This window comes from Sporothrix schenckii (genome assembly GCF_000961545.1).
Source record: "Sporothrix schenckii 1099-18 chromosome Unknown Cont42, whole genome shotgun sequence".
NCBI classification, from domain to species: domain Eukaryota; kingdom Fungi; phylum Ascomycota; class Sordariomycetes; order Ophiostomatales; family Ophiostomataceae; genus Sporothrix; species Sporothrix schenckii.
Window position 1 is genome coordinate 1363534 of NW_015971143.1, and position 11251 is coordinate 1374784.

Genomic DNA, 11251 nt, shown 5'->3' on the forward strand with positions numbered 1-11251 from the left:
TTTATATTGCTTTATCCATCGCCTCGACTATCATCTCTCCATCTTTATTTCTTCCAATTATATTACCTTCCCGTCGCTTCGGTGTTCCCACAAGCATTCCAATGATGATTCTGACCGGCACCACGGGTGAGAGTTATCATCCCGTCAAGAGCACAGGCTCTACTCAGGTCTAACGATTCAATAGTTACAAGCTCATAACGTTCTGCGCTCTTGTCCTCTCGCGCTCGCCTCTACGTCGTTCTTGCTGGTACACCCTCTTGCTGCGCCTTCACCAGTACGTGACAATTGCCAAAATTTCGTCGGCCGAAACACGCAGTGAGTCGGCATTCCAAGAAGAACTCGTGACACGAGTACATAGCCTGACGATAGATGTAGCTACATTGCCAAGACGGTGCTAAGCACCGACTCTTGTTGGCGGAGGGGCCGTTTAGTGCAGCCTTCCAGCATGTCGCCACGTCGAGTTACGGGCAAACATAGCTGTATTAGAAAATGGAAAGCTACTCCTTGTGGACTACATTGCAAGGTGCCGAAGCACCAGTTGTTAAGGACGGTGTCGATGTCCATTGATCCCAGCTCCCATTTCGCCCAATCCCATTTTATTGCCATCGTTGCCTTTCAGCAGTCTCGTTCTGCAATGACTTCTCAAGACACCCAGTAAGTTATACGTCTATTCAAAACACTGATATACTCAACTAACATTATTCTAGTTACATCGTCAAGGCGGTGCTTGGCGCCGTTCTGCCTTTATTGGCACCGGCTGTTTTCTTCGGGGCCTAGATTGCCCTCCGCAATAGGAGGCAGGTGGTCGCCTCGCTAAAGCGAGGCGAAACGCTCCCAACCGCTTATGTCAAAGCTCGACTGGCTGACCAAAACCGGCGGCGACTTTCTCACGCCCTGTGTGCTGCTCGGATTTGGATACGAGATTCCAATCTTGACAGCTTGACGCTGGTTCAGTCCAGTATCGGCCATCAAAGAACTCTTTCGACAAAAATGCTACCGGTACAAGAGATTGGCGGTGGCCATAGCGGCAAAATGTCAGCAAACCCGAAATCGGTGCCAACAAGGAAGCTACTAAAGGCAGCAAAACCACCAATCTGTGTCGCATGGGCAGAGTGGGAGGTTTTAATTGCGGCAGGCAGGAAAATGGAACTGTTTGCAGTGCTTAAGGACTGCGAATTTTGACACCCTTGGCAGCCTTTGTTGTTGATTTGAAAATGCCAGGGGAGGTTTTCTTTATGGTTGTACTTTGGTGTGGTTTCAATGACGTTTTTGACATGGGGATCTTGTATTTCAAATAAATAAACTCTACAGTGTATGAACTACATAAACGGCTGTTAAGGAGCACCTTTTCACTGGTTGGCACTGGTCACGAAGCGTAAACACCTGCTTCTTTGGAAGCGTGCAATTACCCACATTTACATACCTTGGCTGCTCTCTATTTGAACTCTATTCTTAGGTGTATGATACTTTTGGCAAGAAGGTTCTTATGCAACGCCTGCTCTCGATGCCGGTCTTCACGAAAGGAGTATTTAGCTATTGTCGAAGTAGGAAAAGCACGACTTGTGTCTATCTGAGAGGCCATCTCGCCCCTCTAGTTTTTTACATGCAGACTTTGCTAAATCATACAAGTGTCTTGTTCTCCACCTTCGTTTTATTCTTTCGTCTACGTGTGTCCCTGACAGCATCCCAAGTCGTCAGTCGTTCACACCAGCTAGAGCTAATTGTTGGTGCGGATATGACTTTCAATTGCACTTACACAAGGGCGGCGACTACACAGTCAGAACTGGCCATCTACTTATGACCTGCCAGTAGCTCGAGGTCCATGGCAAAGAATTCTATTCGCGTCTTAATCATCAAAATAAGACGTTTATAGTTTTGCCACAAGACGTCACTCCGGTCAAATTTAAGGTTCTCAGCAGCCGCTCGCATATATATATATCTACGCCATATTCGACCCTTCTTCTTTCAAAGACCGACACAATTTACCTATCACACAAAACATCACGACATATACAACTCGACATAATTTATATCCTCACCTGATACTGCCTTTCAAATATGTCCCAACCCTCTCGATATCGACTCCGATTTTGGAGAAAGGAGAAAACGACTGAACCCGCCCAGACGTCACATGTACCACCAAAATCGCCACAAGAGGAGGCCAGAGACTTATGCTGGCCATTGACCGTTACAGCCATGGCTGCATGTACAGATGGACTTCTCTGCATGAACAAAAGATGCTCTGCTCTAGCCTTTTGCGTGGACGACGCCTTGCATTTCACCGATACTATCGACCCAGAACATTCACAAATATCCCAACCAAGCGACACCGTTCGTAACAATATGATTGTTGCTCAGTCTGCTTGCCGAACAGGACAAACAGCGATTGCGTGTGCTGATCTTGCCGTCGCCCTTGTGGGCAACATTGTGAATGAGGCTTTCGAAACCACACTTTTCGTCGGTGACTCTACAATGTGTGCAGCACCTTCTAGGCTTTCATTTTCATTTTCCTCTCAGAAAAAGACAAAGACTCCAGTGGCGCTTCCACGTATAGAGGCACCGTCAAAGGGGCAGCTTGACGCGGCGGCAGAGGCTCTTAATGTGGCGATCGCCTTTAGTCAATCAGCAGCGGATACCTGGACTGTTTCGGCTGTAGTCATTCGGGACTATTTCGAGATCGAGGCAAATGTCACGGAATTGGCCAGACATTTTAAGATTACCAAGGACAGGGTGAATGAGATACGAGACATCCTTACAAACGGATCATCCACTCGGTGGTGGAAGGGAACGGCAGACAGTACCATGTTTTCTGCGAACACCGTTGCCCTCGTGGCCAGTGTTGTACAGAACGCAGCCGAGTGTATGCGCTACGCAAACAATATCGTCGATAAAACAAGAGCGATCTTAAAAACGATATCCGGCGAAATGACCGGTCCTCATATTGGATTTTATAAATTAGCATATCGGTTGGACAGGAATATTCCGAACCAGGTCGAGTACCTCGTTTGGGAGGCTTGTTCAGCTGCTCATGTAGCCAAAGCACAAGCTGCGGCGACAGCACAACTGGCTGCCAATTTAGTTGTCAGAGATAACGCAGGATAGACCAGGAACGTTAGGTAGATAATAGAATTTTCAACTAATTTTAGGTGGTGCTCGTTGAATAGTTTCTGTCTTTACAGTATGCGTCGTTCAGTAAAGAAGCTGATCGTTGTGCGTAATGCTTTTAGGATGGACCCAAAAACCATCCGATACTAGAATACACCAAAAAACTGTGTTTAAAAACCAGTATGTCGTAAGATACAGCATTTATCAGACCAACATAAATCAGAGATAGGCTACGGCATTAGAGCATACATACTCAAGATAAGAAGCTCCTTGTGTCATAAGGATGTCGTACAAAACAAATTCACGATTTACTCGAGAGAGGGCATCGGTCAACCCTTTGCTGGTTCGCTCGCAAGGCTGAGGGACACTCGGACCCTGCTAAAGTCATGCTCAATCACATTTGGACAAAATTAGTGCTCAATCACATTTGGACAAAATTAGTGCTCAATCACATTTGGACAAAATTAGTGGAGACCAATCACGAGGTCGGGACCAAAATATGTTTTTAGTCTCTTAGTCTGACCTTGGCGGCCCACTTTGGATACTGATTGAAATAAGTGGGACCCGGTTTTAAAGACCAAAACCGTCCTTCCTTCCATCCCAGCTCACGTCCCAACGCCTCAGCACCATCGCTCTTGCCGTTCCATCGCTCTTTCTGGTCCATCGCTCTTTCTGGTCCATCGCTCTTTGCTCCATCGCTCTTGCTGGTCCGTGCTGTTGCCGTTCCGCGTTGCTGCCTTTCCGCGCTCTTGCTTCTACGTCGATTTTGCCGGTACACCCCTCTTGCTACGCTCCCGCCCTATCTTGGCAATTGTTAAAATGTCGTCGGCCGAGGACATACAGTGAGTCTGCATTCCAAGACAAACTCGCGATACATATGAGCACATAGCCTGACGATAGTTGTAGCTATATTGTCAAGACGGTGCTAAGCACCGTCTTCTCCGTTCTGACACTTGTCGGCGGACTGGGCATTTAGTGCAGCCTTCGAGCACGTCGCCACGTGGAGCTACGGGCGAACATGGACGCACTTGATGGCGGCGAGCTACTCCCTTTCGACTACATCGTAGGGTGCCGCCGCGATCAAGCTCGCTGTCCCTTCAGCCGCTTTCTTCGGTGCGTTATGACAGCGCAGCAGTGGTCCAGCCTCATATCTGCCCATCACAGGAACCTTTCCACAAAGTTGCTACAGGCAGATAAGAGACTGGAATTGGCCAAAGCGGCAAAAAACGCGTTTAGCAAAGCCGGAAACGGTGCCAATGCGGAAACCTCAAAAGACAATAAGTCATCAATCCGCATCGCATGGGCCGATTGGGAGGTTCTGATTGCGACAGACACGAAAAACGAACTGCTACGGCGTTTGAAGTCTGTTGATGCCGACCACTTCGGCGATCTTTATCCAAAAGAAGTCTGGGATGTAGTCGAGAGAATGGAACGGGAGTGAAGTTGGGACGGTAAGAATACTTATAGACTAGTATAGAGTTTTGGTTTTTTTTGGGTGGTATTTTTTTCGTATTAGTGTTTTTTTTTTTTTTGGACGGGTTATCAGGTTTTTTGGCTTATTTTTTATTTTGAAGTTATTGTTTTGAATTTGAGTCAACAAAGTGTTTTTATGGGCGTGAATATCGCAGCCTTTTTCAAACCTTCCAATTAAAGTATTAACACGCGATAAAGCGACCTGTTCAGAATTTTATTCTCTATCTAGTCCGACACATGCTTCCAATGAGCGACAAAACAGGGATTGATACAAAAAAAGAAATTTCAGACTTAAACCGCAACGGATGCTAAGGACATGAAACTGCATGACTCTTAAAATCTCAAAAATAATCTGAAAAGAAAATCCAGTTTGCGTCGGCCGGGAATCGAACCCGGGGCCTGTCGAGTCTGCGTCGGATCATGTGATCCGACCTGGCAACGACAGATTTTACCACTAAACCACCGACGCTGGTGGTGTTCCCTGTTTGTTGAAATGTTTAGCGCTAATGTGGTACATCAACTTCAATATTACAACACGCTACTTTGACCGAGTAGCGGACCACGTTTTCGGCACCACCACTCAACCACCGACGCTGTCAAAAGAGCTGCTTTCTGATTACACTTTGCTTAAGCTCGGGTAGCAATCATTGCTCTCCAGCGGACGGAGAGTCCCACCAGCGGCACCAACACGTACGGAGCGTAAGTATCGTGGCCGGCGGTTGAAAGTCGGCGGACATCTGAAGAATGAAACCCGCAAGCAGTAAACTATGAGAGGTCTGCTGCCGCCCGGATGTCGGCCGGGTAACTTTTATTGTATCACCATTTCGTCCATGTTTTACTAATCCGGCACCACTAGAACTGCCTCCGCCTTTACATGCCGCGATCGTTTGTTGTTGTTACCTCGTAACACTAGCATATTATTGACAGAAACAAAATACCAAACCCCTCGTATCGAGGCTGGGAAGAATTATACACTAGATGGAAGGCTTTACTTAAAGCAGAATGGCAAAAAACAAACATGGAGGTGTTGCTTGGACGAGTCGTAGTCCCTCCAACAATCCTCAGCGGATGCAAGTAGAAGGAGCGTCGTGGTCCCTTGTATGATCGCAGGTTCCTGGTTGTAAATAGACGAGGTGAGAGCGGTTTGCTGCCGGCCATTCTTGCCTCCTGTCTTATTGAAGGACTTTGGAACAGAAGGTATGGCAGGTCTGCCGTAATATGGTTCGTAGTTCCTTCCACCATCGTGTACTCGCCAACTATAAGTGGAAAGAACTGAAAGGCGTATTTATTGTTTTGATCGCAGCTTCTCGTCTTAATGTTGACAGATGTAAAGACGAGTTGATTTCTATCTCGGTAGCAAGAAATACACTCCAGTCTCTTTTCGTTATCCTCTCTTATGCCGTCTTCTCTATCCTGTCTTCTCTGTCTCGTGTTTGCTATTATACACTTTCAGCCCTCTTCCCTTGTTAAGTCACCTCGACTACCAGCGATCGTCCGACACACGGAGACTGATTCTAATGCCGGCTCACAAAAGGGCGTCGAATCGTAACAAAAATAATAGCAGTTTTTCAAGACAAGGTTCAAGCACCAAGGCTACCGACCAAGCAACTCCGAAACAGACCACTGGGCCTGTTCGAATTAGTTCTATTCGCGTTATCCTTTTTGCTTCAGGTTTCTGCTGGCACGTAATAGTGGCAGCTCATCATTAGCAATAATAGCCCCCGATCCTAGAGATCCCGATGAATCAAAAGGTGCGTCCCCCGATGACATATAAATCTAAACCCATCTGAGCAAATGCGATGAAGACAACGGTATAGTATTGGAGGGAGACGCACCGGCTTTGCTGACAAGGTCTTGACTCTTGGTATTTATATTTTATCGAATTCCCATTCGCCACCAACACGGGCTAGTTGTACAACATTATCGCTGTGGTCGCCTTACGGACTTTACAGCAACCGTGAATCAGCCGCCACGACCGACACCAATAGCCGCGAATGGTGACAATAGGTCAGCGACGAAGCAGTGTTGGTCGGCAATTGTACGTGATCGGGCGATACGTAGTCATGGCGCGCTCGACAAACTAAACTCACATCTTTTAGGAGACAATCTGTCCAATGTCAAGTCTATTGAACCATTATTCTAAATTTATTGTACAGTCGCTGAAGATTGCCACCCGGACACAAACCCGCCGCTTGATTCATTTCCTAAGCAAACGCACGACACCTTCGTTCAGCCACATAGACTCCATACACTCCCTACAGTCTCGGAGAGTGCTGTCCACAGCTCGTCCTCCAAAGTAGTACCATTGGCTCATTTTGAACACGCAACTGCTGAATGTGAGCAAGGTCTGTTTGTGGACGGTCCCAAGGGCATGCATTCTCGCCTCGGTGGTAGAACTTGCAGACAGCGCCGGGCTGATGTCGAACATTGTCATGGCCGTTTGCCCTGGGGTGGGAATACAGGCTGGGATTATGGGTCCGATACCATAAGAGGCTGCTGTGCATGAGCCATTCATCGGCATCTCTATAAGTGCACTCGGTGCCAAAGTCCTGCCAAACATCCACATAGAGTGTCGTATTGTTGTCGCAGACCCTGACCTTGTAGTCGGTCAAGCACTGCGCGCAGGCGCCCTTTTCCTCGTCGAGGATTGTGTGGTACTGCACGCATGGCTCAATCCGCAGTAGTCCCTGGTCTGTCGTATATAGAGCATAGTGAGCGCGGCGGTAGCAGTTCTTTCTGTTCGTCTTCAGATTGCGAGGATCATTTCGGTATCCAGAGTGTCGGGGGAGAGGGTCGGCCGAGAACAAGTGCTGGCTCATGATGGTCAAGTGCGGACAAATGTTGAAAATGGTTCCGTCCCACTGCATGCAATTAACGGTCGAGAAATGGCGCACGATCTTGATTCTGGAGCGCTGTACGAAGCGCAATTGTGGCAGATCGGTGAATGGGCGGGTAGCCGTGTGGTCTTCTTTAATCCGGCGGTCGAACCGCATACGGAGCGCATAGTCACAGTCACCAGTGCCGCGCGACATGGTCTTGAAAATGGGATCCATGATGCGGTGGAGCATGCGGACGGGCGACAGAGTGGCGTCCTGGTGTACAAGGCGGATGGTGTCTGGTACTGCCCGTCTCATCCGCATAGTGTCCGGGACGCCGGCTTTGATGAGGCGCTGGTAGCGGAGGGCAATTTGAATGTGATGAAAAGCCAAGCCGGCCGCACCCACGGTCGAGAAGGGGCCGGCGACAGCTGGTGTATGGCAGTGAGCCTTATAGCATATCCGTCGCCAGGTGATGTGAACGGGGCATCCGGGAAGGTCCATTTCAAAGACAGTGCGCAGCTGGTGGCATGCGTGGCATACCCAATGTGTGTAACAGTCGCGCACCAGCAGCATGTGGTATTTTTCCCGTCTGGATGGAACGATATCCAAGGCGAGACTAAGGGTCTGGTTGGGTCTCTGTATCATAAGACGGCGGAGATCCTTACATGTGAGTGATAGCAGGATGATGTCTTGGCCTCGAAGGAACTCTTTGAGGGTAAAGATGACATGGACTGGAAGGTCGAGGATGTGGTTGACGGGCGGCCGCATGGAACGGTAGATGGCGGTGGATGTGTCAACCTCGGGCTCGCTCTCTCGTTATTCGTTTTGATTCTGCATCCCCGCTGTGCTCTCCAGTCTACGGAGATCAGAAGATTCCGAAGACATGGTCTGGGCTCTGATTTCGGTATCTTGCCTCAAAAGAGTTGTCGAAGGACGTGTTGCTGTGTGTGCTTCGATGGACGTAGTGGTGTGAATCGAGGGTTAACAAAAGAGTCGAGGTGAGTTGCTCCTCAACTGGAGAACAGCGCTGCGCGGGGGATAACTCTGAAAGGTTGGGTTCAGTCCGTTGGAAAGCTTCTCACGCGTCTTACCTCAGCCGTTGTCTTGTCTGCTCAACGGGCTGCAGCATATCAGTAAGGATGGCTACATGGCTGAGCCTCTAGTGCTCGTCTGTGTTGGAAGACGGTGCCAACCGCTGCAAGTATATTGTAACAGATCAGTCATCATGAGATATCGACGAGGATGCAAAGTAGCATTGACTCCACAGGAGGGCTGAAGGTGGTGTCGATCAGGAACAGTTGATATTAGACAGGAGCTAAGTAGCAGTATAGGTGATGGATATTGGAAGAGAAGAGTGTTGGAAACGAAGAAACGATCACGAAAAAAGGGTGAAATGTTTTCCATCTCTGATCGGGTACTCGGCCTCTAGTTCAGGAAAGAACGAAGAAGGCAAAAGACACGCTCATGGGTGCACAAGTGTGTGGGCGGGCAAGTGTGGAAAGAGCAACGAAACTAGAAAGAACAACCAAAGCACGTGGCAAGAACTGGCGAGGTCATTTTGATATTTGGTACACTGGAAGGAGCGACCCGTCCTACACATGGCATGATACAGATAACTTATCTTTATTTGACGTCTGTTAGTTGACATTGTCTACCTTAGCCTCATCTCGATGTGTGTCATCACCTTTGGAGGCATTGAGCCTTGCTCATCGCCTTGTTATTAAGTTCGACTTGATTTAAAAAAAAAAAGGGGGGGGANGGGGGGGGGGAGAGGGGGAAAGCAATCATACAAAGGCAAATAAATAAAGACACCCATATACAATCATCTCTTCATCTCCCTATCACTATTATACATGCTTGGCAGCATTCTGCCTCCTTAATACAGGTGGAGGCTGTCTCTCTTTTGCTCTGCCTTCAAGGTATAATCAAAGCTGAGTCAGCGGTGGCCAACTGGCGAAAGACAAAAAGTCGAAGGTAACAATACGACTCGATTTTCCTCTCAACTATCTCCCTTCTTGAGCATGCACTTTCACGTTGATAACGCCGAGTCCACCGACACGTCAGAAGTACTTTATGATGGTGATCTTCTGGTGGGGCGGCTCGTCCAACGTCTCACTGAGCTTATGGCTGAGCTACTCGCTGTGACACGCTGCCGACCATGATCCTCAAGCTCGGCTACACGGCCGTCAAGGCCCCGATGCCCATGCTCGTTGTGCCATGCCATGCCGATGTTGTCTTTGTTGTCTTCGTTGCCTTTATGGTCGGATCGGGGCGCTCGTGTGACAACCGTCGTCGCTTGCTGGCGGTGCTTGGTTCGTAATTACGCCAGGCTTCTCTGCTTGACGTTGCATCTAAGACGTAGGGCTTGGCTGTCCCCCCTAGTTCCACATTTCCACGCTAAAAGATGCCCTTCTACGAAATACGGCGCGGCCAGACCGCAAATCGATTTATGCTGACGCCAGCGAGCAATCATCGACAACAAGGTCTTACGCGGCGCAAAGAGGATCCGCCGGGCGTCGGCAAGGGACAGAAAAGGTGAATCCGGATCCTCATGCCACTGTCTGGATCTGCTTTAAATTGGGCGTTCCCTTCCAGGTTCTCGTGGCTCATCATACACGACCATTCGGCACTTGCCGTAGCCCAACGCCAAGCGCTATACTACAGGCCTTACAGGTATTATCACAGCGCATCGCCAACTTCACACCTCGCACGCACATATCTGAAATCAGCCAGCTACGCTACAGCCACAATGCACTTGATCCTGACAGGCGCCACGGGCCTCGTCGGCGGCGCCGTCCTTGACGCCATGCTGGGCATGCCCGAGATCACGCGCATCTCCATCCTGTCGCGCCGCCCGGTACCGCAGCTCGACGCCCGCATCCAGGCCAACGACCCCGTCGCCAGCAAGGACCGCGTGCGCGTGATCCTGCACAAGGACTTTCGCACGTACGACGACGCGCTGCTGCAAAACGACTTGAAGGGGGCGGCCGGCGTCGTCTGGGCCCTCGGCATCTCCCAGCTCAGCGTCAGCAAAGACGAGTACGTCGTCATCACCAAGGACTACCCGCTGGCGGCGGCCGCGGCGTTCCAGAAGATTCCGCCCGGCGACGGGCAGGGCGACGCCAAGGCCGGCGACCCGTTCCGGTTTGTGTACGTGTCCGGCGAGGGCGCCCAGACCAAGCCCGGGCGGACGACCGCGCGGTTCGGCGTCGTCAAGGGCCAGACCGAGCTGGCGCTCGCCAACATCACCAATGGACCGGCCGGCGACGCCGCCACGGCGCCTGCCGGCCGTCCCTTTTTGGCGCTGTCCGTTCGCCCCGGCGGTGTCGACCTGCACGGCCACGCCGCCCTGGCGCCGTTTGCGCCCAAGCCGCCCTCGCTGGCCTACCAAATCATGGGCGCCGCCCTGTTGCCCGTCCTGCGCACCGTCTACCCGGGCATGCTGAGCCCGACGCTGCCGCTCGGCACGTTCTTGGCGGAGACGGCCATGGGCAAGTACTCGATTGCCACGCTGGCCGCTGAGGCCGCCAAGCGCAAGGACGTGGAGGCCGTCGGCAGCCGGTTCCACATTGTGAACAACTCGGCCTTTCGGCGGTTGATGGGATTGTGATTGAGATTGGGTGTTTTTTGTTTACGTCGGGAAATGCCTGGATATCTATTCTGTACTGTCAGGGTTTGTATTGCATTGTCAAATGATCTTCTATGAAATCGCACATTGATGAAGACTCGGCATCCGACTGTCTCGTGTCCAAAATGCTCGTCGCTCTCGAAAGACTCAATGAATCCGTAAGGTCAACATCTTTCTTTCAGTCGTAGGGCTTCTTTTACCTTGTGCCACGGGTGATTTTTCGAGT

At 50.2% G+C, this 11251-nt stretch overlaps 2 protein-coding genes and 1 non-coding gene across 3 annotated transcripts; 1 reads left to right on the top strand and 2 right to left on the bottom strand.

Moving 5' to 3' along the window:
- Positions 1 to 4949: 4949 nt before the first annotated feature.
- On the bottom strand, positions 4950 to 5047 carry SPSK_11236. The gene has a single exon. It is a non-coding gene; the product is annotated as a tRNA-Gly (tRNA).
- A 1786-nt stretch (positions 5048 to 6833) lies between these two features.
- On the bottom strand, positions 6834 to 8165 carry SPSK_01747 (uncharacterized protein; the record flags this gene model as incomplete). The annotated part of the gene is made up of 1 exon (XM_016728653.1): positions 6834 to 8165. One exon carries the CDS (start codon positions 8163 to 8165, stop codon positions 6834 to 6836), a length of 1332 nt encoding a protein of 443 aa, XP_016589967.1.
- A 1981-nt stretch (positions 8166 to 10146) lies between these two features.
- SPSK_01897 (nucleoside-diphosphate-sugar epimerase) lies at positions 10147 to 11007 on the top strand (the record flags this gene model as incomplete). The annotated part of the gene is made up of 1 exon (XM_016728796.1): positions 10147 to 11007. The coding sequence occupies one exon, from the start codon at positions 10147 to 10149 to the stop codon at positions 11005 to 11007; it is 861 nt and encodes a 286-aa protein (XP_016589968.1).
- Between the last annotated feature and the right edge of the window lie 244 nt (positions 11008 to 11251).